General features: G+C 42.6%; 1 protein-coding gene across 4 annotated transcripts in view; it reads right to left on the bottom strand.

Annotated features, from left to right (window-relative positions):
* Positions 1 to 26,616, bottom strand: part of MED13L (mediator complex subunit 13L) — a 211,577-nt gene extending 184,961 nt beyond the window's left edge. For 2 of the 4 annotated variants that reach the window (XM_027470033.3, XM_027470038.3), the window contains exon 1: positions 6,322 to 6,941. In XM_027470033.3, the coding sequence (XP_027325834.1) occupies positions 6,322 to 6,393 (72 nt within the window). In that variant the 5' untranslated portion in view covers positions 6,394 to 6,941. Of the gene's footprint in view, positions 1 to 6,083; positions 6,119 to 6,321; positions 6,942 to 9,697; positions 9,772 to 11,497; positions 11,543 to 11,872; positions 11,948 to 25,663; positions 25,818 to 26,477 lie in introns of those variants that run through there. The other 2 variants (XM_038187189.2, XM_027470035.3) reach the window with 2 other exon arrangements.
* Positions 26,617 to 27,731: the final 1,115 nt, after the last annotated feature.

Below are 27,731 nucleotides of genomic sequence, written 5' to 3'. Positions count from 1 at the left end.
GAATCTAGCTCAGCACCATGTTTGAGGGGTGCTGTGGGGTTTGGTAGAGGAATGTGTCTTTATTAGCTGGTATCTCTTGGAAACTGCCAGCTGATGGCAGGAAATGCTGGGAGAGAGGAGCTTCAAATGCAAGCAGTAGCGGAACTTGGGCTGAGCAAGAAGGATGCCCCCCGTGTAAATACACGCTCTGTATAAACAAATCAAGAAGGACTGGGATGTGGGAAAACACTCGTGCATTTTAAAAACTGGCAGGATAATACTAAAACAAGCATGCTTCTAATCAGTGCAGTATTTTTTCATATTATTTGTGTTACCATGGCATCACCAAGTCCCAAATCCCACTGTGCTGGACTCTGCGGGAAAACAGCAGCGCACGGCTCATGCAGAGAACGCGAAGGGGGGAAGGAATACGGGGATCGAAAGAGTACAAAGCTGAGCTGGTCGGCCTCAGGACAAGAGCCAGGACAGACCTGCACCTAGCCAGAGCTACTCAGTTGCCTGCAGGCATCACACACACAAGATTAAGAAAGGGTTCAGGACAGCAATGCAGTTAAGTCCATGGACATCGACTAGTAACCTTACTCAAACACCACGAGCTAGAAAAAAACTAGGAAAACAATCAAAAGATGGTAGTTGGTAGTTCACTTTTGATGACAACAGCACCTATGGGAGTTAGGATTCACTTGGTACAAACAAAAAAAAAAAAAATCAAAGGCAGAACAGGGCTGACACCTTTGGAAGAAGTCCCAGTAATGCAGGAGATGTAAGAGCAAGGGAAGACAACGAGAGAAAGCAGGGGCACAACACGGTCCCAGCCACAGGATGGGACAGAAAACTGCAGCAGCGTTCTCGGTAAGAGCAGGGATGGTTTAGGCAAACAGACAAAAGGATGCTGCCACAGCTAAGGGGGTAGAAGTGAAGACAGGGTGGGGATTCCCTGCAGCAACCAAGGCAGAGCAGAGACAGAAGGTTGAGAGCTCTCAGCAGCAACCAGAAAGCTTTCCCCAACAAGCACAAGTGTTCGGCTGGTTACAAAGTATGCCATGCCTGTAACATTGATACCTCCGGGCATTTAAAGAGCAGTCTATCTACACATACACACACCCTTCACCAAGGAATAGCATTTCTGAATAATTAGAGATACAAAGAAAAGGGAAGAACATCCATAAAAATTCCTTTTTCACCTAGTGACCAACCCGATCCAGTTAACAGCCAGCAGCTATCTCACAGAATTTTCTTCCCTGAAGTTTAAAGATTTCAGTTTCTATAGATTTCTTCAAGATAATTGTATTGTAAAGAAGGAAAATAATAGAAGAAAGGTCTACGTATAGGATTAAAGAGTTCCTTCTTTAATCTCTCTCACATGAGGAGGTGCTCTCAGAAGCAGAAGGGAAAGAAAAAAACCCTTGGGATCAAAACGTTGTTGAGAACCGGGGTTCTGATGTCAATGCTGCACCAGTTATGTAGAAACATCCAGAAAGGTTTTTTCAGCTAGTGTTAGAGCAAGTGAAAGTTGTGTTTCCTAAAAAAAAAAAAAAAAAAAAAAATCCTAGATAAGCAGGTCAGCCGCATCACTGCAATGTGAGTATTTTCTGAGTTGTGCTAATGCTGACAGCAGCCCTCTCTGCAAAGGACTCATGCTGCTACAAGAAGCAGGACCTGGTCCTTGGGCAAGGTTTCCCAGCCCCGTGTGCACGCTCAGAACCTCACCAGAGGTCAAGAAATCTTCCCGCAAATATTTCCCACTGGCTAGCTCGGGACCCTTGGGCACGCCTTGTCCTGATCCGCAAATATAACTCCTCCTCATTTTCCTCGTGTGTTATTCAGAAGAGGTCGGTTACCCAACACATCGACTCCATCCCCAAGGGGGGGGCAGGCTGAAGGTAGCACCGCTCCGAAGGCCGCTCTGCCCCAACCTCTTTGGGAACCCACAGCTATTTTCTTTAAGTTCACACCTGGAGGGACACCGTTAAACTCCTGAATACTCTCCAACAGGACAAAAAAAGTCTACCCCTGGAGATTCTTCCAATTCCAAATAAATAATCTCCTGTGAGATTAAAGTGAGCAAGCTTTCTAATGTAGCTTTCCTACTTCTATCCTGTTACCCAATAAAACTCAGAAGAAAAAGTAACTGAAGAATCCAATACTGCTGGGAAATTTCAGAAGTTAATTCCATTTCTTAAAAATATATACATAAAGTCACACCTCCGTAAAATGTGAAACAAGCACGATACCTACCACGGAGAGAGGCAGCATCCTACCTGCCTTGCAGCCCCACGCTTATAACCAAGAGCTAATACGGGTTCATTTCCTACTGCTTATGGATTTGGTTGGGCAACCAACCATTTACAATGAAGTCTTTTACTGATAGTTATGCACCACCAAAGAGAACCAAGAGAACTTCTACAGCAATCTCTGCATTCCTGACCTTCGCTTTCAGATGCCACAAAAAACCTTTAAGCACAAATTTCAAACACCCTCTCGGATCCCCTTGGCCCCTTTCAGTTTCATTATGAAAACAGCCACAAGACCCACTGATCGTAGTCAGCTCCTGTCACTGCTGTTGAGCCAAATGCAGAACCCCCCCAGCAACCCTATAAGTTCGACTTGGAGCACCAACAGAAGCAAAGACCAAATCCCTGTTCTCCAGCCCTTTCTTGCAGCAGGTTTCTGTAAGAATGCATTTAAACAAGTGCTCCTGACCTCTTTGCTAGCAGATGCTATAAAGCGTTACATAAATCCGTATCACTTCCCAAGCACACCATCGTGTTCTCCAGGCTGAAGCCTCCCACAGCACCTAACCTTCCACCACACGAAAGCTGCTCCAGATTTTCGGTCACTCCTGACACCTTGCTGCCCGCTTTCTCCAGCTGCAGCACACAAGTTATTGTGCAACCTCAGCCCCATTTCAGAGAGCGACTCGTGCCTGTTGATCACTACAGCAGCCAAGCCGGACAGGTGAGGAAACGTCTCGGTACCTCATGCAAGCCTTTACCTTCATGTGATTAACCCTTATGCACAGGAAGAATCAAATTAATTTCAGTAAGGCTACCTCTGTGATTCAGGATTATTCAGAGGAGGATGGTATTAAAACTCCAAGCCCAGCATGTTACCTCGCAGCATTTTGTCTGGAGGTAGTTAATAGCCAACTCTTCATTAGGATTTAAATAAGAAAGTGTTAAGGGCCAGTTTATTAAGTAATGTTTTGACAAACAAACAGCCTTTTTTCCAAAACAGCAGCAGACATTTTGACTGCTGCCGAAACAGTTTGGATAAATATCATTTCTTCTCCTGCTGGGCTAGAAGTGCAGCCGCTGGTGTGTTTTAATGAGCCCATCTCTCCACGGAGCGCAGACAAGTTCTCATCCAAGGTGCACTCCGATGACAAATATCCAAAGCGACCCTTGCATCATCTTGCTCAAAGACGCTTGACGTTTACAGCAGAAGCCCAGATGTCTTTGTGCACGCTGCCCTGCCCGGCAGAGCACACACACACACACCACCCCGTTTTCTCGAAGGGCGCTGGATTCCTGCCTCAGCACAGAACAATGCACGGCGCAGGCTGCAGCCCTGCGCATCGCCGTGTCCAGGGGGACACCTCACGACACGCAGCTGCGCAAGCCCGAGAGCTCTTTCGTGGCTGGATGCTCAGAGCTGGGTTTGTCAGACTCACGTCAGGCTACGCCTTCCCCTCACGTGAAATACTGTAAGCTACAAACCTGCGCACGTTCTGGACATCACCAATAAAGCAGAATCGGTTACTAGAAAGCTTTAGGTAATGTTTTTCATACAAACGTAAAATACTTTCAGAAATTATTTCCCCTGAAGAGACTCAAATAAAAAGCAGTGTCTGTCATCTCTCTAAGCTGCCTGCAGCTGACAGAAAAATAAGCTACAATTCCCGAACTGCCAAAGCAACCCAAATCCACGACAGCGACCAGCACAGACTCGCAGCAGAGCCTGGGCTGCTCTGGGCAGGGAAGACACCGCTCCTCAGAAACCAGTGCTCGTGGGATGAAGTGTGCCTCAACACCAGCACGCAGACATCCCATTTCTGAGCTGCAGCTCTCCAGGCGAGAGCATTCCTTCTCGATTCCAGCCCAAAACAAAGCGGGAGATAAACAATGACCTCTAGCAGCCGGCGCCTACCAGCAGGACGGGTTTCAGACAGTCTCACAACACACCTAAAGAAGGGTGATTTCCCATCCCCGGCTGGCAGGGTTGTGCACCCTCTTCTGCTGCTGCACTGTAAAAGTAAATGATTGGCAAAAGCTTCTCTAATTAGTAATCCAGACTACTGTAGCTTTAACACTTCATAAATTTTTAAAAGAATATGACAATCTGAGGTGAAAAGGTCAACTGCTGTCAGCTACAGGTTCCCAGTCAGTATTTCCTTTCCCAGTACCCCGCACTGGTACGTAAACCCCGACAAACAGTGATGTAACTGAAAGTAACTCACACTAACAGTCACCATGTGTTTGTATATATGCATGTATATACATTAAAGATACTATTTAACTGGATACTTTTTGCACATAGGGCCAGGAAACAATAAAAGCATTGCAGTTGGATGCACAGCACCACACACCAGGTATGGAGAGCTCCCACAAAGTCACACAGGAGATTAAAGGGTGGCACATTAAACTCATTATCATTAGTAAGCCCACTCGCAAAAGAATTCAGCTGGATTTATTTTGACAGTGTTACGCACCCGTGTAAAGATTTCACATTTCCCTAGTAGGGTGAAAAAACAAAGCAGACAGACCAAACCACAGCGACTATGAAATAACTCCACATTCTAACGCGCGCTAATTGCACACCGCCAATTAACGTTGGCGGTGACAGATCTGCAGTTTGCAGCTACGTGAAGTTATGCTCCTCAGAAACACGCTAATCGATTTTCCGTGAATAAACGGGGACCTCACAACTCTACACATAAAGGATAAACATTCACTACCTCGCTCTTACAACCTGATCCAATCGTCTCCCTCGTGCTTATGGTTTTTTCTCTGCGTGTATTCAGGATCACTGTAACAATCCCTGCACCTCCACACACGTAGCGCTGCCACACACCGGCATGTCCCAGAAAACTCTGTCAAGCAGAAGCCTACGTACAAGCCTAAGTAACGTAAAAGTTCATCAAAGAGCCAGAAATAAGAACTGCGTTTATTCTCACAGAAGAACCTCTGGGCCAGTTTCCTAGCAGCATAAGTGACGACAGCACTTGTCCCAAATTCTCAGTAGGTATGAGCAAAATACAGTAAGCACACAGACATAAACAAGCCATCAGGAGCAGAATAACAAACATACAGCAACAGAAAAAAAATATTAAACAAAAAGATTGATCATTCACATTTTGAGTTCATTTTCTTCCCCCCTCCCCCTTAATTCCTAGAAAAGCTAACATGAGTCTCTTCCTTTCTGTTGGAAAGGAAAGCAAAACCTAAAAATCAACGTGTTCACCCACCTCCAATTCTCCTAGAGCACCGGCTTAGGGAGATGCTACCCACCAAGAGCTTTTGTATCCTACAGCCAAGCCTGCGTTCCAAGTTTGTGGTAGCTGTACCATGCCACGCACCGTGAGCTCCTCCTTCCCCCTGCCCCAGCAGCAGGAGAAGGCTCGGGCTGATCCAGCAGCCCTCCCACTCACCCGGCTGCTGCCCTGCCACAAGGGACGCAGCTCCTGCAGGTGGCAGGTAAAATAAGGCACAGCAACAACCCCATTTCCAAGCGGCCTTGCCCTGACACGGAACCAGACCGTTTTCTCGCTTTAAATTTAGCTCACGAAGCTGCAGCTGGCTGATAACGTAATTCCTGCAGCGTTAAACCAAGCGAGCCGAGTACAAAGTTGTCGATCGCCAACCAGACGGGAGGATGACATCTCCGCTAGCCGCCCAACCACCAGAGCCCATTTTCAGCTGCTTCCCTCCACCGAAAAAAAAAAACCAAAAAACACAACACAAACAAACAGCGTTTCTGCCCACCCGAGCCCCATACACACAGAGGCAGGGCAGAGGCCCCCAGCCCCGACATGGTGCTTGTCCCTGCCAGGAGGGACCCCCCCAGGGCTGGCAGCGCCTTACCGGGGAGGGGGCCGCTCCATCCAGCTCCTGCCCCCCAGCAGCCGAGCGGGGAGGGCGCAGCAGCACGAAGCAACCCCGGGGCGCCGAGCCGAGGGAGGAGCCAGCGGGAGGAGCAGCCCCACGCTAGCGGGGCTCTGAAAACCCCCCCCCCGGGGGGGGGGGCTGGCCGCGACCCACCTCCCCCCCGGTACCCAAATCATTTGTCTCCCCCCCCCTCCCTCCCCCGGTGCCCACTCACCAGCGAGAAGAGGTTGGAGTGGCAGTCCTCCAGGCTGGCCCCGTTCGCCACCCAGTTGGCCGCCGCCGTCATGATCCTCGGCGAGCCGCGCCGCCGGAGCGGGGCATGTCTGAGGGGCCGGGCCCGGCGGGGCTGGGGGAGCAGCGGGCGCTAAGCCCCGACCCCAGCCCGGGGCAGAGGGGGGGGGGCAGCGCGGCCGGCAGGGGGCGTGAGGCGGCGGAGGAGAGGCCGGGGCGGCGCTGCTTCCAGGGGGCCCCCGGCGGGGAGGTGGAGGGGGGGCGAAGCGAGGAGGAGGAGGAGGAAGAAGAAGGGGGGGGGCCTCCCTCAGCGCCCAGCCGCGGCCCCCCCCCGGCGGCGGGCGGAGCGGCTCCGCGGCCTGCAGGCGGCGGGGAGCGGGGGGGCGCCGCCCGGCGGAGGCCGCGGCTCCTCCGCTCGCTGCTGCGGCCGAAGGAGGCCGGGAGCGGAGGGAGGGGAAGGAAGGGGACGAGGAGAGGCGGCGGCGGCGGCCCCGGGCCCGGGCCCGGCCGCGGGAGCGCTGCTGGCGGCGGCCCCGCTGCGGCCCCGCCCGGCCGCCCTCGCGCACCCGCCGCTGCCTCTCGCCGCTCTGACAGCAATGGCGGCCGCCCGCCGCACCGCGCCTCGCCATTGGGCGCCGCCGGCACACGTGACCCGCGGCGGGAGGGGGCGGGGCGAGGCGGGAGGCTCCGCCCACCCGCTCCCCTCCCTCCCCTCACGGCTCGCGGCCCCGCCCCGCCGGGGGCGCGCAGGCGGGAGCGCGCACGGGGGTTGGGGTGAGGGAAATGGGGGGCTGGGGAGGCCGGTGGGCACCCCGGCAGGGTAGAGGCTGAGGGAGGGGGGGGCACGCCGCAGGGTGAAGCTGTCTCGTGTCGTTATTGTGGATTTTGTTCATAAGAAAGCCCAAAAATTGGGGATTTTCAACGTCCCCAGTGTCCCGCTGCATCCAGCCCGCAGGAACCCACAGGTGCAGGTCACAGCTCAGCGGCCTGAGCCTCACACAGACCGGCTGCTGCGCCCTGCACGGGGGACACAAAGCGACTGTCACTGTCCAAAACACAAAGTTTGTTTAGAAACTCAAGCTTTGGGACAGAAACAGGATCATAGAATCTATAGGAACTGTAGAACCCATAGAATCTGTAGGATCTGTAGGAACTATATAATCATGGAATCTATAATCATAGAATCTGTAAAATGTATAGTACCTATAGAATCTAGAATCATAGAACCTATAGGATCATCAAACCTATAGAACCTATAGGATCTACAGGATCTATAGGATCATAGAATCATAGGACCCATAGAATCATTCTGATTCCGTAGAAAATGTAGCACGTTTCCAGTGCTGTCATTCAGTGGGAAAAGTTTTCCCTCCGTGCCTAATGGCAGCTTTCCTTATCACGATTTTTAATCTTATTTAGGCTTTTTTTTTTCTTTGCAATTTATTTTCTTTGTTATAAATTAAGAAGATTAGCATCTGTTCTAACGACTGAATGGCGTTTGTTTGGACTTACCTCACAGTAACAAACCTCTAAGACAAACAGGCATCACTGCCATTCACCCAACTTACGCACACAGCAAGAGAGAGAATTTGGGCTAAAAGAAAATTTCCACCCAGGCCGGCGTTCTCACGGCGTGCGTTCTGCCACCGACAGATCTATTGTGCCCTGTTCACGTCACTGTCACACCAAACAGGATTCTGTCTTGCAAGGACTGAGGCACTGTGCTGGTGTTTCCAAACACACAATTTAAATATTCACGTTCAGCTACAGGTGCACTTTTTATTTTTGAACATGCTAGATCGCCAAATAAACTCCAAACTCACCCTAGGGAGAGCTTTTTACCCTCCTTCATTTCATGCAGGAGATCAAAGTGCCACAAAGGTGTTGTGAAAGCTCCTAATTGGTAAGGGACAAAGCTGACAAAGTAGTCAAACTGCCAATATTCTAGGAAGCACTTGCTGCAAGCTGGCAGACCACAATCAGCAGAGTACTCTGGTCCATATTACTCCCCTTTGTTTTGGAGACAAGTCTCACAAACAGAGAACACAATGTGACACTTGCAAATTTGTCAAGCAACACGTGTTAACCACAAAGGTTGACAAACACACCCTTCCACATTAATACACTCCAGCCTCAGTTATAAGTCCAATTACTAAGTAATGCCTAGGGTACAACAAACACTTTTATAAAGCATCCGCTCCATTTCTGAAACAAAACATCCATTAACAGGAAAAAATAATGTTTTTCTTATTATAAAAATATTTTGAAATCGAGGATCACTTTATTACCTATCCCAGAGAGCAACAACAGTGTGCAGAATTAGACCCTGCAGACCAGTGTATTCATGTTTCCTCCATGCACTGCTTACCCTCCAAACGGTACACCCACTTGTCAGCATTTCTCTTCTGTATCTCACAAGTAAAATGACCTACTGTGCCTGATTTTCTCCTGATCTTAAGATAACCCCCACTGCGGCCTAACACATAATTCAAATCTGTTTTCAGGGGAGAAATGTTAATATACTCACACTGCTGCTTCTGCCATTTTTTCAGGATTCTTTTGAAAGCTAACAACTCCTTAAACTAAATATCTTTCAGTGTAATTACATTCCCTTTGCGAGTGAATGTTTTAAAGTCGAAGATTTGCTGTTCTGTTTGCATTTGTGCAGAGCTATCAGTTGAAAGTTTTGGCCACGTCTCTGCATTGCAAAGTTCAATTTGTTTTTAAACTGATAAAAAGATACCATCTCTTTAAGTCTTTTACTGGTTACTTGACTTCATATTATGTTCAATTTATCAGACAAGAGAAATCACTATAGCCTAATCATTCACTTCTGTGTACCAAACCAGGAGAGTTCCTTTGCTGTCTTCTGTCAATAGTGTTACTTAGAACAGAAGTTGTTCCACTTAGGGATATCATATACAAGCACAAGTGACACTTGCTCATGCATAATTATCCTAGATGGTATGTGGTGGAACGTGTTTCCCAACTCAGGGTATTCAAGTTTTATTCCCTGTTTTCTTTTACTGCCAACTTATTGATGAACATGCACAACACCATTGGGTTTCCAATCTTAACCAAACAACCATTTTTCTGTAGTAGCAAGGTATAGGAACTTTCTAATTAATTCTGCCAGCATTAAACTGCAAGCAGCAAGACCAAAACTCTGAACTAGAAAGGAGTTTCCAGCCTCCTGGAGATCAGCTGTGTCACACTTACCCCTCACTACTGGTAAGTGCTCTGGAAAGGAGCCAGTTACCTACCCTTCTGGACACCTCCCAGAATTAGAGTCCAAATAGTGATACACAAGATTATTTTATTCTACAACACCTTACTAAAGCCTACAGTAATGATCAAACCTGTTCTTCCAGGAGGATGGCTCAGCAGTTTCGTAGACTTTGTTTTCACCAGCAGGTGTTGCTTCTGCTTCAAACTAAACATGGAGGAAAAAACAAAGATGTCAGGAAGTTAAAGCAAATCTAAAATGTCAAGCAATCGCTTGGGTTTATTGTTATTAAGGTACGTCAACTTTGCTGTGCTTTTAAGCACAGTAGATTTATAACAAAAATATTTACTTGAGCAATACAACTGGCTCAAGCACTGGATTCAGGCAGGGTTATGAGTTTGGCCCTTCTTACACCAGGAGCAGTACTGGAGGTCAGCCAAGTTTCATCAGTATCAAAAAGAAGAAGTGTTTGGCATTTCACGTCAGATAATGCATTTCTAGGCAAAAGACATGCTTAGAAGCCTAAGCTGCCAAAACACCCCCCTCTCAATTGTTGTTTCCAGTACAGTCATTATTGTCAAGATAGGCCCACATGTTTATATGAGAGTAAGTCCAAATCCTAACTGAAATGCAACAGTGGTAGCTATGCTACTGACTTTGTATAATTCTACATCTTGTCATTTTCCAATTTTCTTAGAAATTAGCCTCTTCTCTGACATCCAAATATTACAAAGACACGATCAATACAAATTACTTCAAAATGCAAGGCAACAAAAATCAATAAGAGAAAGATAATCTTGCATTTCTCTGCTCAAATTTTATTTTTGAGTTGTACAGCTTAATAAAGATAAATCTATAAGGATTTTGCTAACTGAAGTCACGCTTAGAAAACTAAGATTTGCAAACTTTTCCTAAGAAAAATGAAAGGTTTATTTTAATGTTATATATACTTGTGTTTGTTTTTTTTAACCTCCATGAATATAAAAGTAAGAGCTTGCTTATTGTGACTCACAGTCTTGATAAAAAGTTTCAGATAAATTCTGGACAATTTTAGTCATTAGCTGGAAGAGCTGCAAATGGATTTTTTTTTTGAAGTGTTCTTAATTTTTCACACATTTGAGATAGACACTATGGCTATTCACTAGCACAACTTCTAGCTTTTGCAGTATAAATAAGGATTGTCTTGTGTCTAATTTAATCAAGCATCGTTTTTACCGTTTCCCACATTTTCCTCTCCAGATGCCTACAATTCCCAGTAATGGAAAGGGTAGGGTAGAGGAAAATGAGGAGAATAAAATTATGAATATAGTACAAGTAAATGGTCTTTAACTTTTCTCCAAGTCAAAAAATAAAAATAAAAATAAATGTTTAGATTCTCCCGCCCACCCATGAGATGCTCTTAAATGAAATCTTCTCAATTTAGTGATTTCAAAACCCCAACAATTTTAGAAGTTCATTGTCCGTGATTCATGTAGTTTGTTACTGCATGTTTTTGCAATACAGTGCAGCTGAACAGGCTAATTTCAAACATGTTTCCAGTAGGCTCATTGTCTACTTTTTATGAGGCTGCATACATTTCTTAAGTGTTTTTTAATTTATCCAGTAATTACATTTTTTGTTCAAGTGGTTATGAATAAGAACACATAATGGTTTTGTTTTTAAACCAAATGTCTTTACTTCCACAAATTGAACACTTAAAAGAAAAGAAAAATAGTTCACTGACATGAATAAATTAACAGCATTTAATTTTAACATAAAAATAAATTTTTAAAAAAATCATACATTAAATCCATACTAAACAGTCCTTTGGGATATTTTTTTAAACATTCATAATCTAGAGATTGCATGTTAAGTAACTTTTTAATATCATTAAGATATGTGACTGGCTATATTAGTAAATTTATTCATTGTATCAATAAAGATAAAAAATTACCTCAGCTTTACAAGACACCGTGTTTCTGAAGGGAGGTACTTTTACCTATGAGGAAAATAAATACATCAATAAAAGATCTGTTTGTAGAGAAGTAGCACATGATGCCCACAGTTTAAGCCCAGCAAGCGATTAGACTGTGGCCTTTGAATTAGTCATCCTCGTTCACCATCGTTATCAATAAACATTGCAAGATAAATCCAGGCGGTCTGTTTATGATCACCCTAAGTATAGGAATAGCTATAGACACTCAGTGTATTTTTAATCAAAACGAGTAGCAGATTATTTTATCGTGCACAAAAGCAATACAACCACATCCCACGTGACCCCAAACCTGCCCAAGAGAGGCTGTCTGAGGTTTTTTGTGTTCTCTGGTACCTGAATATTGTCCTTTCACAATCAACAGCAACAGGGATCATCTGCTGGGACTTCACGGAGTTTCTGTTCCTTCTCCTGGATAAAGAAAAGATGAAATACAGGCTACTGCCAGATGTGATGCCAGACCCCCCCCCGGAGCTGCTATTCTGCAGGAATATTGCAAATGCCCTCAGAAACAAACAGCTTCACCCCACTAAATCTGTTGATGTCCCTGGAATTTCTTAGGTGAACAAACCTCACGTGGCACAGCTGCCACAGGGTCAGGCCCTGGTGGGGTTCAGAAAAGCACACAGGTGGCAGAGGTCAATGTTTCAACACATCTCTGAGAATTATACACCTGAAAATTCCCTGAAATTCACTTTATTTGCTCATAATGAAGACTGTGGTAACAGTGCCTATTAAGGAGTAGTTTGAGGAAAGGTTAATGACCTGGAAAGGCAATTTTGGGAAGTTTTACACACCTGGAAGATAATGTTGAAAGAAATCTTCAAACTGTTTTAGAGGACACAGATTAACTGAAGGTCGTATCATTCGGAAAGTGAAAAGAGAAGAAAAGTCCAGGTTAATAGGAGAGCCATAATTACAATTACCATGAACCATTACACTTACCCTGGTGAAGCAGGAGGAAATCTGCATATGGGGTTACAAGAAAATGCTCCTATATTTTTATCAAAAATCAGAGGCATTATCTTAGTATTTCCTCATTTTCTGGATTGTAAAAGAGAGAAGAGAGGCAGGAAAGGAAGCAGAAGGCAGGCAAGAGGAGCCTAGGTAAGGTCTTCTACCAGCAAGGAAGAGCAAAGGTCGTTTCTTACTATTAGGGATGAAGTAGTAGCAGGAGCAGAGTAAGAGTGGTGACCACTGGTATGAGCAAAGGAATGAACAACGAAAGGCAGGAAGGTGCCAGAGGTGCTTGATTTGTTATAAAGAGCAGTATCAATAACACAGTGCATTTACTAGTGACAGAAGCAAGGGAGTCAGGGACAAAGGATGGCTAACTTTGGTCACATGAAGTTTAAGTTGTCAGCAAACAATTCAAGAAAAAAAAGGAAACTCTTTACAAGGTGGTTTTGGATGGCAGGATAAAACTAATTCAGGAGCAGAGAAGTACACTGATTTCTTTCCCATGTCATGGTGATATTTAGATGACATTTCAGGTGTAACTGGAAGGGATGAATAAAATCATAGCCAAATGCAAACCGTTACACTCAAGAAAACACCGTGCTAAAAATAAAAGTAGTTGAAAATAGTACTAAATAAGATTAATAATTAAAGCTTCAGGCAGTCCTGTGTATGATGTCCAATCTGAAAGTCAAAATGCTATTGGTGTGGTAGAAAGCTTTCACTTAAAAAAATAATATATATATACACACACCACAGGGACCTTTGCAAAGCCGATGTGTAAGTGGTAGAAGTCTCCACATGGGGTGATGGCCAGCAAGGACTTACAAGAAGGGAGCTGCCCAAGGAGTGTGTTTATTTTTAGTTGGAGGTAAAGAACAGTTTTGTGCATCAGCATGCCCTGCTGGTTTCTGTGAGACAATTGTAAATTCTCATTTAAATATTCTGTAGGACTGAGGCAAACGAGCTATTTGGAAAACCAGAAAGGAGAAAACGACAACTGAAAGTACTCCAGAATAAAAGGGGAGTGTGATTTAAGCAGAGCAAAATGGCAAATATTTTTTAATTGTAAATTACTTTTGAACTCAAAAGAGGAAAGAATTGTGATGTCTGCTAGATACCTTGCATTATGAATAAACATACCTGAGTTTCTAAAGGATTTAATAATCTAACATGAAGCTCCTACTAGCCCTCTAGGCAGAGAGTGGGCCTGTTGGGTCATGGTTTCATACCATCAAAGAGATAGATTTCATCTTTCAGATGTTGTTGTGCTCGCTTGGTAAGAATTCAGCTTATTAAAAGGTGTGAAATAAGATACAGGATAAAAATACTACAAGAGAAAAAAATTTAAAAGATTTAAGGCTAAAAGGCAAAGTAAATATGGAAATAACATTTGGCGAACACATTCTGAGAACAAAACTCCAAGTTTATTCATTGGAATAGATCGCAGGGTAGGTCTGGATGGGTGATGTAGCTTGATGTGCTCTGACCTTGGAAGCAGGCAGTCAGGCAACACCCCGTGCTGCACATGTGGAATGTGCAGCTTTTGGCATGGGAGCTCAAATATTAAAATTGGCCCATAAATCTGAGTACAGTTTTTAGTGTTTAAGAAATTTATTTTATCTGGATTAAAGTCCTCTTCCCCTTTGGCATTAGAAGGTGTTTATGGCTGTTAAAACAAGAATTGCAAAATATTGCCCTGAAATACATATGGATTTATCCTGCAAATCTTACAAGGTTTACTCTACAGTTCAGAATTAAAAAAGAAAAGAAAAGAAAAGAAAAGAAAAGAAAAGAAAAGAAAAGAAAAGAAAAGAAAAGAAAAGAAAAGAAAAGAAAAGAAAAGAAAAGAAAAGAAAAGAAAAGAAAAGAAAAGAAAAGAAAAGAAAAGAAAAGAAAAGAAAAGAAAAGAAAAGAAAAGAAAAGAAAAGAAAAGAAAAGAAAAGAAAAGAAAAGAAAAGAAAAGAAAAGAAAAGAAAAGAAAAGAAAAGAAAAGAAAAGAAAAGAAAAGAAAAGAAAAGAAAAGAAAAAAAGTCTGTCAGAGGCAGTGTGGCCTTTCTAGAAAAAATGTGCAGGAAAAATATAAGCAAATGTCTTTTTTTTTTTTTTTTAATTCTAAAAATCATCTTACTTTACTGTATCAGAAGAAGTTAAGATAAAGGTTTTGTTATAAGCCCTGAGAAATCTTTGTTCTTTAAATCATGTCCAAGTTCTGTTACAACAGAGGAATGAAAAATGTGGCTTATGGTCTGTGATCACTGACCACATTAGAGCCTGAACCGATGAAGCTTTCGTGGGTTTCTGCTGCCAGTTTGTCTTTAGTTATCTCCTAACTCATCTCCCTTCAAATATGAATTCTTTCTTTTCTAGAAATACCCTTTCTCTTCTTGCAAATCATGTAACTGTGAATAAAAGCTCTCTGAGAGTTGACTTTAACACATCCTTGTGTAGGGCTATTTTGATTGTACTCTGATGTAAACAATTTCACACACTGTTGAAAGAAAGAAAACCAGGATTCTTTAGAAAACAGCATCACAGTAAAATCACAGTATATGCTCAACTGAAGCGCTGCCTAACGCATTTCTATATGGATATATGGAAAGAGTTGCCACCACCTGAAAACATACAATAAACTACCAGACAACAGCTCCAGAACGTCAGGTCTTTTAGCAATCAATGTGCAGATTCTTTGTAAGGAAGGGATCATTTTTAATATCTCATTGTACATATATCCATCACTCATATTCCAGTTATTACAGGCACTATTAAATTTGAATCGCAGTTTTTCCTCTCCTCTTTCCTCTAGATTTGTTTTTCTTATCATTAAAAGTATACCATATTGTAGCACCCCAGCTTTTTGTACTTCCAGATTTCTCAGGCTAAAAAGTTAGGTGGCAAACTGCTGAGAGAAGAAACCATTGAATAAATTTGGGACCTGAAAAAGGGCGTGCGATTGTTCCTGCTGTATCCTGAACAAAACTGGGGTGAACAGAAACCAGTTTGAAGTAGATACCATTGTCATGGACTTTGCCATTTAAAGAGAGAAGCTCATCTATAAACTAAAGAAGCTAGTGAGTCACAGGCGCATTGACAAAAATGCAAAGGTTATGTCCATGCATTTCATTTTCCTCAGGCACACGCATTTGTATTTCCTCAGGCACACGTATTTGTATTAATTTCTACATTGCTTACTTTTGATGCCTGTTCTCCCCTCTGTCCTTGCTTTCCCCCATCCTGCTCTAAGTCTGGGATTGTGAAAAACTAGGGAGGAACCACTGGAGGCCCATCAGTGATAATGAGATTGAATGAGAAATGTTCTGGTTTACATTCTATTGTTGCTCTCTTACCTCATTAAGGCCTTTTTCTTCTGGACCCCAAGTACCAGGACATCCTTTTGGCCACAAAGCTGTCAAGTTCACTCACAGCTCAGTTGTAAGAAATGTAAATCAGAGCAAATAGTGAATTCTAGCTAAATTCTGTCTTCAAGCCACATATAAACTGTATTTTTATAGAAAACAAAACATACGGAAGATGACGTTTGCTCTGTGAAAGATCCAAGTATTAAAATAATTCATTAGATATCTTTGATGTTCATTTTTTTTCACTTTTAAGCATTCAGTTATCCATCAACTGCAGATAAATGTTGTGCTGAAAGCTTTTGCTGAAATTCAGAGAATGAATAAAAGAATTAGAGGCACAGCATTTCCACAGATGCCTTGTGTTGACATCCCTATTTCCAAGCCTTGTTAAATGAAACAATTCATTTCTCTGTGATTTTAAGGTTTCACGGGCCTTAACCTTAAAAAGGAATTACAGAGGAAATCCTATTTTACTAGGATTTTTACAAGGATACTATTTTACACTCCTACTACTAACAACTTAAAAGATCAGTCTTAAAAGAAATTATACTCATAGGTAATAAAATATTTCAACTGCTTTTGATTTGATTACTCAGGAAACTAGCCATGGCTTGAAATGTTTATTTAACAGGAACCTATCTTTCAGACTGCTGGACAAGCTTAGAGATATCTGTTCATCCTTCTGTTTTTCTGCAGGCCAGCGAATGCTGCTTTACTGCTTTTTTGGATTTTTCTGACAGAAACCACTCATCTCAGGAAGAAACTGAAATGGCTGTCTTTGCATGACATGTGATAAAATGATTTTTACAGTAATATTTATTGTTTTCTTGCACGCAGACTGAAGCCTCTTGGCCTCACTTAAGACATACAACAAAACTAATACTTGCATATCATCTCAGTTAACAATTTGTGCTGAAATTCCTTTGACTGAGATTTTATGCAGAAGAGCATTCAAAATGTGAATGGGTTTGCAAAACCAGATGGAAGGAGTAACATCGACCTGGTTACGACAGCAGCAGGCTTTCTGGCCCAAAGCAGGAATTGTCCTTGCCTTCTTGTTCTTTACCATCCACTGCCTGCTTGGACTAAGAGCAGTTCATATTAGAAACCTTATTTTCTGAAGGCTGGAGATGATTTTGTTCTCGTCTAATCCAGGATGACCTTCGGTTTCCTGGCACATGGATACAACTTGGGCAAAGATCAGCTCTGCTGATTTAAACAAACCCTTCCAGTTATATTAGGAAACAAGTAGTGGTTGCACTCCCTGATTATTTTGCATTTATCCAGGCTTTTTGGGTACAGCCTTATTCTGAGATTAGGGTGGTTTTTTTTTAGTTAGAGGTATAGCAAATGTCGCTAACAGAGATTTTTTAAGACGATTGACAAAGCTACAAGTCAGGCACACAGCAGTGTCTAAATTCTGTTCTAGAACTCCAAGCTAATACAGTGTTTGACAAAACACATTTGGTGTTCCAAATTCATACTTGGAAGAAACATTTTTGGGTAAAATCTAAACTAAAATCACAGCTGTTCAGCTTGAGGAAAATGAGAAAGTTAATCATGCTACTGAATCTCTATTTTGTCTTTTAATGTTAGCCCAGGATGATGGACTGTATGAATGCATGCAAGTCATTATTTTGTTGCTGTTTGGCACAACAGACACAGAAAGTCTTTACTAACATCCAACAGAACACAGACCCCCTGAGTTGCAGGGTGAGCAAATTCCCAGTCTTTGGATCTCTCCTCAGGGTATTAAGAACATGGAAGAGAGCAAAATTGAAGAAAGGAATTGGGAGCGTAAGAGCTGGATAACATTTAAAGCATTATCCCTAATTCCCTTCACGGTTTTAGGGAAGTCAATGGGCTTCTGAATGTCTGTCTGTAATATAGGCCCAGTATTTCAGGTAATTCTTGCAGATTTTAAACAAAGAATTACATCAGCACTGTAAAAAGTTATTCCAGAGCACTATTTTTGAAGTAATGATACCATGTATGTGCCAAAATCCAGTTTGCAACTTCAGAGCCAGGAGTCCATCAGTTCCATCCGTTTGCAGACGCTGTGTCTACAGCATCACGCTTGCTTCTGCCGCAGGCTAATACCTCAGGTCAAACTCTGTCATCACGCCCGCTGCCGGGATGCTGCTGTGTACTTTGGCTCTAGCCTGGGGTCAGGCAGCGATCTCCCTATCAAGGACGTTCTGGCGCAGGGTGGGAATCAATACTCAAGCCCTGCCTCTCGGCAGCAAGGACACAAGTCCCTGGAGAGCATGTAAGCAGGCATTCAGGAGGTACCAAAAGCAACAGAATTCCTTTAAGTTCAGTTTTCAAATACAATACAAGCTGTGGCACTTTAGCCCGTACACAAATGTTGCAGCCCAACAGCTGGGAAATCACTTCATTGTTTGTGTCAATAAACACAAAGCAATCGGGAGATGTATTCTGTAACCATTCTGATGTCCCACCTTACTTCAGGAGAACCCACGGTCACTAAAGCACTTGTAACCTCGCTGCAGAGTCCTGGCGGTCTGTTTAGACAAGGCACAACAGCCCAGGTCGGACGTACTGTACGTATCAAACCCAGTATTTGGTCAACAACATTCCTTCAGATCAAGTTTCGTTAAGTAGTGGTCAGCTAGTCGGGCCGTGCAGAAATAAGTCCCGAACTGTGCTACCAGAACAGTTCCTGTCTCCTATAATTACCTCTACTTGGAGATGGCTGCCAAATTCTTCCCAGTGGACATATGGTCTCAGCAGGTAGGAACAGGCTGAAAGTGCTTTTCTTGCACTGACGTCAGTGGGGGAAGTATGACTGAATTCAGCTCCCACGAAAATTAAATATTACCTGACTAGTGCCTCCTTTTCAAGAGAACAGTAGCTTGGCCTGCTTCTTTCTACAGCTTCCTGAGAGATCCTGATACTTTTTCTTCCAAATAGGAAGTGTCTTTACAGTTAATTAGAAGATAATACCAGTCAGCTTCTGCTAATTATTTGTATTTTCACTTAACGCTTATAAATCTACTTGTTCAGGTATTATTACAAGCTAATATTTGTCTTGTAAGATGCATTACTCATTACAATTAGCAAGTAGAAATAGATTAGTCATGCGCAAACAATCTCATAAATGAAGTATTTATGCCCCCTTTGGGGATGGAAAGGAAGGTAATTTGAGCCCTTTATGATTATCAAGGGAAACCTGAGTTGTCTCCTCTATACACATCATTGTTTCAGGATTTCTTCTGGGGCAAACTAACTGGATGTGGGCTTCCTTTAAAGTCCAGTAGCACCACTAGAAGCTGTGTTAGTGATTTAATGAAAACCATCAGGTGTTACCTTTTCTTAGGATTGCCAGTCTGCATTGTTCAACTGAAAGCCATTTTTTTTCTTCCAAAAATCTTTTCAGTTAATGTGTCTGCTTTTCCTGAGGCTGGAAGAAGCCTTCTCTTCACTTGTATGAAACTAGCAGCGAACAAGACCTTTATCCAGACTTAGTGCTCCTATTACCCCTCACTGAGAAAGGGAGGCTGAAGGTTACAGACCTGGTTTGAAATGATTCAGACTGGGATGTCACCGAAAGCTGTGTGAGTGTGTGACCAGTGGCTTGCAGCTGAGCAGGCAGCTCCCTGTAAGACTACTCTCAAAAAAATCCAAGCTCTGGTCAAGAGCTTCCAGAAGTACCTTCCAAGGTAAGGGCTGTGCAATGAATTGGTTGAACATGTTAGTCCCTGGTATACCTACAGGAAGCATGAAAGGAATGGGTCAATAGAAGCCTATTGCTTTTTATTCCACTCTCCACTGGCTTTTCTTTATGTCACTTCTTCCTTTCCAATTTAATTAGCCACTCAAAAAGCTCTCTTGTTTGTGTGTGGCCAATGTATCCTAAAGAGTAATTTTTAAAACAGACTAAGTCAATACTCGAGACCATTTACAGATTAAAAACCCTAAGTCATTTCACAAAAGTGAATTTAACAGCTGCATTAACCTAATACCTCCTTCGCTGCTTATGCCACTTTCTTGCATGGGGCACAGGTAAGTGCACTACTACTGATAGTGCAACACGTCAGTCTGTTCCTCCTCATGTTTTCTTTTTTTCCTCTTTGCTATTCTTCATTTCCCCTAGTATTTGGAAAAAAAAAAAAAAAAAAAGCAAACACAAACAACTCACATCTCTTCCCAAAGGAAACATTTTCTCCACATAAAAAAGTTGTCAAGCTTCCTGGAAAGGTATCGGGAGCAGGGAAAAAAAGGAATATGTGTTGCTGTGTTTAGCGCAATTACAGAAATAGGTCACATATTGTTTCTGAAAAAAACGGATCACCAGAATACAGCCCCCCCCAACTCATCCTGGTCTCCCTCTCGCCACCCCCGTACACAGAGCTTGAAGCATTCCAATATCCTTGCCAAATTCCCTCACAAATACTTTAATTCTTTACGTGCATGTCTCATTCCATCTGTTCCACATGCTCTTTATGCCATTTACATTCATTGGCAGAGGCTGTGAGATGACACCACACGTTATAAATTTGCCGTGTTTTAAAGTGGCTTAGGTACACCGAAAGGGAAAAGCAGAGCAGCTCAAGGTCTGCGCTTTTCTCCTAGAGACCTGGGTTAATTCAGCTGCAGGGCAAACTGCACGTGAGTGTCACCAGCAGGTTTTCAGATCAGTACGGCTGTGGCTGTGAAACGTGCTACATTATGCCTTCAGGTTCAAAAAAAAGAAAAAAAGGCAATCCTCTGCAGGATTTATGAAGTGACTGCGTGTATAAGAGATTCTGTGCCCAAACAAACAACAAAGAAAAGGCAAGCGTGATGTAAAAGGGGAATAAAGGAAAGCTGTGCTCAGTGGGAAAGGCAGTGCTTAGGCATGTGCGCTTGTGAAGCAAATGCTATCGGTCTGATCCTTTGCCACAGGGGCACACCACAAAAATGGGCCCACAAACTCTGAGTCTTCATCCTTTGCCTTCGGGAAATACGTGGTTGGTTTGGGGGTTTTGCAGTATGGTCACTCCAGCCCACAACGAGCCCTACGTCTGTCGGTGAATGCAGAGGGGCCATCTGTTGGACACAGATTTAAGAGTAGTTTCCAGGATAAGAACAGGAAAAGAAAAGGCTCTTCAGGTTTCGACACAGGGACAACCAAAACACAGATCAGCTGCGTGTTTGGCCATGTGCCTTAAACTCCTTGAACAAGTTATATGAAAACCTCAAGCCATAAAATTTCACTGAAGTGCCGGACACCAAACCTTTTCTTTCACCTGCATAAGAGCAGCTCAGATAAAAGAAACTCCCACTTAAAGGACACAGAAGAGTCCAATGGAGATTCAACTCAAAAGCACCACTGAAGCTGAAGCTCAGAAGCGGCCAGGCTCACGGAAGGCAGCTGCAAGGCATCTGCCAGTCCCCCGCACACCCAAATGTTGGTGTATCCTACTGCACGGAGAGAGGCTTCCTGGCCACCACAATACAAGGCCAGGTGCTAGAAATCAGCGTTAGAAGCATCCATTTCTCAGACCATTGTGCAATCCAATTGCTTCACTACTATTATTAAGATGTTGTGAAAATACATATTGTATCTCATCTGAGGTCAGTCTGCAGTTCTTACAGCTTACTTACCTGGCCAGACAGATTCCTCAACCTTTACCTCTCCATTTTTTCACATTCCTTTCCTCATCTAATTTTTCCTGTGCGCTCTACCCAACACCTTGTTATCTTCCACCCCATCTCTCTCTTTTTTCCCTGCCTGTTATTACTACATTGGCTTTAATGCTTTCCCGCTCCCATTTGTTGCCAAGCTATAGTTTTCAGCCGCTGTGAAAACATTTGATTCATACGCTTCATTGTTTCTCCTGCAAAGGAATCATCATCTAAAATAACCTGCACATGCTTGAGTAAAAGCAGTAAAGGAGAGACTGCCATCCCATGCTTGCTCTCAGTTTGACATCTTGTTGGCTGTTGCATAGCAAACGAGAAATAAGAAAGACAAACAACTGCCAGTGTCTTGAATGGGGAAGGAGCTTAAGATAGTTTTTTCAGCATGGCATTGGATTTGGGATGCAGTTTTTTTCATGTCAAGGAAGAATAAAGGCTAGATTCTGCATTATCCAAGCACGTGCCCCATACAGATGTGCCAAGTCAATGTAGAACATTATGTCTTTGATTCAGGACCACTTCACATCTTCCTGCTAAAAATAGCAGAGAAGAATCAAGAGCTTGAGGTGTTGGCATCATACTTAGTTGGTTTGGTCTACACCTGAGAGCTACCAGACAAGTTAACCTGACAGGAAAATCACTGAGGGCTAGATTTACAAGGAACTAAGGCTGATGCGTGAGCTTGTCTGAAAGAAGGCACTCTTCTTCCAGAAAGGTGTCCACAGGCATGTGTTTAGGACATACAATCGTGAAGAAAGTTTGATTCCTCAGCAAGGCAGTCATGGAAGATAACATGCTGCTGAGAGGACTCTCAGCCCAGCCAGGGGGAAACACTGAAGAGAGCCATGGTACGAAGCTTCTCCCTTCAACAAATCTGTATGCCTCTTGGTCCTCAGAAACAAGATTATGACCTTCACGGCCACCTTTGCTCAACTCTGACACAACTGGATCCCCAGCCAGGAACATTTTTCTCAAGTTTAGGAACCTAAGGTCTTTTTCTATAAAATATTTTCTTAAGATGCTGGGGTAATGTCCCCTTTGAATCCAGTAACAAGGAAGTGGGAGACATCTGCCTGTGGAGGTTCAAACCCGCATCTCCCATGAAAATGACCTAACTGCTAAATTACAGGGTGTTCTAGATGAAGTGTTCTCCACCCATCCTTTGATGATAGTCCAGCGTGTGGCAGAGTGAAAGATACACTGGACAAAAGAGAAGGAGAATTATTAAAGCCTAGTGATTAAGGCACCGACTTATTTTGCCTTGCTTTACCACTTACCGCTTTACCTAATGACATCATGGTAGGCCCCTTGCAAAAGGATGCTCTATGATCCACAGAACCCCCAGTCAATCCTTCAGTGAATTTGCTCATCTCATGAATTCACTTGCCTACAAGTTAATTTCCCTTCTAATTTTGTTATTTCTTTTAGATTTTCTTCTCTTTTTTAGGTGCCTGTTGTCTTTGCTAATTACTGCATTATCTTTACATTTGAATATTTCATCCCTTGCATGTGCTGCTTGCAAGTGCTGGTGGAGAGAAAGAAATCATGTCATAAGTTCATTTAATATTTCCTTGCAAGAAGACCGGGGGATGGGATACAATAAATGACTCAGTAAAACCATCCAGGTAAGTCAGTTCTACTAGCTCCACTTCATCAAATTTAAGCAGTTCTACATTACAAGAGATATTAATTCATTTTACACTTTGCCTTCTTTCCAGGCAGATTTGACATTTCACTTCTTCACATCATAAAGTATTACAGAACAATGTTATACACTGCATGTATCATTTATGGTTTCTTATATTACTTTGTGACCGTATATTTGGGAGCCAGAATGATGTGAGAATGAAAACTATGAGAAATATTTCCTATTCTCTGGTTAAGTTGCCAAGCATCTACATGTAGAAACAGAGAAGTGAGGAAAGTTCCCAACACAAGTGTGTCTGCAAAGTCACAGCCAGTACAGAACGCTCTGCCATGTAATAAACACAGCACCGTGAGCTGTCCTTATTGTAAACGTGATCATACGGAAAAAGTGCGTGCTTTTGTTCTACTGTTAAAAGGTTTTTAAAGGAGAAAAAAAAAATCTTTGTTTAAAAAGTTGTGTTCTCAAAATAATTCTAACAAAAAAGTGGGTATGGAATAAAATCCCTATCCAAAGAGCTTCATTAGTATTTCTGTTTTACAAGTGAAATGTCATGAGCAAAGACATTGGAAACAAAGTTGTTACCTACAACAGTTTAGGGTAAAGTTCAGTGTCTCCTGTGGTTTAGGTATGAAAAAGTATCCTAAACATGGGGGGAAACTGGTCATGTGCACAGCATGTTAGAGAAGAAACAAGAGTACTCGGCTGACACATGAGGAGAAGCAACAGCACAGGAAAGCATGGTATCTATTCACATTAAGCACCAGCCATACAGCGATTTGAATCAAGTAAGTCTGAGTAGTAAGCCCAGTGGGACTTGGGCCAAAAGGGTGAAAGGAAGGGAACAGGAGGGTGGCTGCACATTTCAGTTGTGATTCAGGAAGTCCTGGAATCCTTCCTGACCCTCTAGGTCGGAATTTCTGACTCGACACCCTGCTTTGACTCAGAATAGGAAACTGTATCCTAACTGCGTGTTTCTTTTTATAGAGTAAACTTTATTGCCAACTTCCTTTGGAGCACAAGATTATTCCTCACAGTCTTTAAGCAAGACGCCAATCATAGGACACAAGTGCAAGAAAACGTGATCTCTGTTCCCGAAACATAACACAGGCTTTATCCAAAATGAAAACAACAGAACCAAAGTTTGTCTTTATTACCCATCTCAGTAAATACAGTATGCTCCGATGGTTTTTAAAAGCAGCTGGCTATTTTTTCGCCTCCTCCTTCTCCCCCTTTAAACTTGGCCAACATGAAAGGATAGTGGTATGGTCCAAGAAATGCTTGCCAGGATTAGAGGCTAAATTGGAGATTTCTTGTGTAATGCAGTAATAGGCTGGGGATGGGAAAATGGGCCCTCGTAGAGACAGTGATCACAAGGACTTCCACTAAATTCACTGGAGAAGAGAGAGGCTGTCCTAGAGTATGAGAAGAGACAGCTCAAAGCTGCTTTGGGCACTGGAACTGGTAACTTTGCAAACAGCAGAATAGAATATACCTTCTGCAATGTGTTTAGCTTTTGTGTTGATTACACCTTGAAAAGGAAGAGGTTGAAAATAATTGTTTCCCTTTTTGTATTATTTTATCTTTGAAAAGGGTAATTTGATTCTTTCAGCTTTTCCATTGAATAGAGAAGACCAGAAACACATTAAAAAACAAACCACACATAAATCATGTAAGCAAAGCAATATCTCTCAAAACCTTTTCGAAGCTTGAGCCAGCACCAACTCTTTGAAAAAGATGCACTTCACATATTTAATCAACCTCAATCGTTCCATCCTATTGTCTCTCACATGCTATCTTTTGAGTGAATGAATAATGCCAGATCAAGTGATGTTAATTAATCCTTCACTTTCCTTCTTACTGAGGCTTCTCTTTAAGGCTATGAAGGGGGCAGAGACAGCAGGCAGGCTCCAGCTCTTGGCATCTAATTTGAGCTTGAATGAAACTGAGGTGACTTGTCCAGCATTATGAAAAAATGTATAGAGAAACAACCAGACAGAAACTGTAGAACCAAGTCAAACACTTAAATTAAAAGGTCTTTTGCCCCATCCAAGAATTTTAAAAATAATATATCTTTAAGAATCAGAATTCCAGGCAAAGGTGTTTGTAATACTGCATTTTAAATTGCTTGTTCTGTAAAGGAAAATAGTTTTAGGTAGTAAGCCACTAATTTAAGTAGTAAGCCAGTAGTAAGATGTAAAGAAAGTCTTCCTATTCTTCCTATACAACAAAACTTCTATGAGTTTATGTTCTAATATCTGTTTTCCAGAAAGACTTTTACTCTCCTCAATCCCATCTGGTGTTATTACTGTGGGAAACTGCCAGTCTTTGTTACAAGTAGGTAAAAGAATTTTCTACCGCATCATTAAAACACAGGGAAAATGCGTACATTTTTGATTTTCTATTTTATCATTAACAAATAAATAAATTGCTTTATCTAGAAATTGGACCTGCAAAGACTGTGTCCTCTCGTGCATGGTCTCACTGAAATCAAAGGAGAGTAAAGAGTACAGGACTTACAGTAGGGCGAGTTTCTGTTCCTGGAAATATGCATCCAACTGCACTCAGCAAACATCTGTAGCACATGGATTTAGCCCATTCTTCAGTCTGCAATGCATGAAGATTCCAACTCCTGGGGATTTGTTTCATCAGGTCTCCTGAACTGACTTTTGTCCTTGCAACAGGAGAAATAGTATTTCAAAATTAGTAATGTAATTACTAATGAAATTTGTAATTACCAACAAGATTTCTAACAATTCCAGAATTGATGAAATTATCCAAGCCCCACTGATTTTCAGGACTGTCAGGTGCCCAGGTCCCATTCCAACAAAAATTTTCAAAATTTCACTCTGTATCTTTATCTATTTGCCATACATATCATGGAAATTATACAATGGCTTGGGTTAAAATCTGAACTGGATGCCTTGTCTTATCCTCTATCTTTTCTCACATAAAGTGTTCCAGGCAGGAGCACCCAGATTTCAAAATGGGTACATAAATACTTCTGTTGGAAATTACTACCGAAATACAATTCTATTGCTGTTTGTGATTTTTAATTTGCTTTTCACACTACCGTAGGCATGGACACACACAAATGTATTTGTATGAGTCTGGACAGAAAAAAAAAATTCAACAGAAAATCCAAAATACACCTAGGTGAGATTTAGGATTTTATTCCAATTAATATTCACTGCTGCTATTTCATTGGGTTTATTCATTCTAATTAGCTGCAATTTAAAGAGAAAATCCTGTTTGCATTGCCTCGAGGCATGCAGAAGTAGCAATTGACGTTGGCTTTAACACATTCTTCCTACACAAGGGACGGAAAAGTTACCTTCCCTTGTACAAATAGTGAAAGGATTCAGATCCATTTCATCCTAGGGGTCTCCTCCCTCTGGAATTCTCTGCACGTGACAGAAAGGATGGGTCGGAGGGACAGTGACAGCTTCCCCACCCAACCACTCCAGCCCAGCTGCTAATGAAGGCAACACAGACATCTTTAAGGCAGCACTGTAGGGAAATTAATTCTTCCCACATGCTGGTAACAGCCCTGCCCGTAACCCAGGCTGCAGGGATTTGTCTCTAACGGCAAATTTTAGCTAGCAGGTTTGCAGAGTTATTGCCTCGTGATGAAGTCAGATTAGAGAAGCTAGTCACAGAAGTGTGCAAACCCTCGCCAACTTCTCCAACAGACCACAGACTGTTCACAGTTCCTCCAAGAAAATTTCCCAATCCCGTAAGAACCAACTTAAAATGCTTGCTAGCAGCCTGACTTCAGTCCTGGTCTTAATCTCGGTCCTGGGCATTCAAGGTAAACCAGGGGAATATTCTTCCCCCTGGCCTGTTCTGTGTCATCTGAGCAGAGCTCGTGCATGGAGCTCCTGTAGACGTCAGTGGAAGTTTTATGCATAAAATGAATGCAGAAAGGCAGCTGAAATCTGCTCTGCGGCTAAGGCATCTGCATTGCAGATTGGAGAGGAAAATTTTGCCCTGAGTGCCAAATCTCATCTTTTAAGAGGAAAACTATTTTTGTTTTACACAAGTGCAGAAAATGATCGCTCGGGTAATACGGAACTCAGAAGTTTAAAAGTTAAAAAATGCAACTTTGCTGTCATTTGACCAAGTATTGCAAAAATACTTTTTATTTATTTACTAAAACACTTTTATTTCCACGTTTGTAAGACTGACGGTAACAACACAGGGTATGTGTGTATATATATATTTGCCTGCTAATTTTCAAAACAATTTTGAAAACTTAAGTTGATGTGCCAGGATAACGAGTCACTATTGATGTGGGGAAAGGCAGCGCCTTTAAGGAACAAGCGATAACCACACCGAAGTCAGAGGAGACTGCTTTGATAGCAGCAGTAGATGGTCATAGCGGGATTTCAATGTTTCATGGAAGTTTAAAACATGAAGAAAAGCATGCCATGTAACACATTTTGAAAACATAGTCGAGGATTTAGAAGTGGGTAAGCACTCTTTCAAGTTTGGGGTTACGTTTCAAATTTAACACATTTGGTCATGACTATCATGAGTGCCCTGGGACATTTCTTTCCATCTTCACTGCAACCTCCACTGTTTGAAA

The sequence above is a fragment of the Anas platyrhynchos genome, chromosome 16 (assembly GCF_047663525.1).
Source record: "Anas platyrhynchos isolate ZD024472 breed Pekin duck chromosome 16, IASCAAS_PekinDuck_T2T, whole genome shotgun sequence".
Lineage (NCBI taxonomy): Eukaryota > Metazoa > Chordata > Aves > Anseriformes > Anatidae > Anas > Anas platyrhynchos.
Note: the sequence above shows the minus strand (reverse complement) of the source record. Positions and strands in the feature narration are given on the sequence as shown.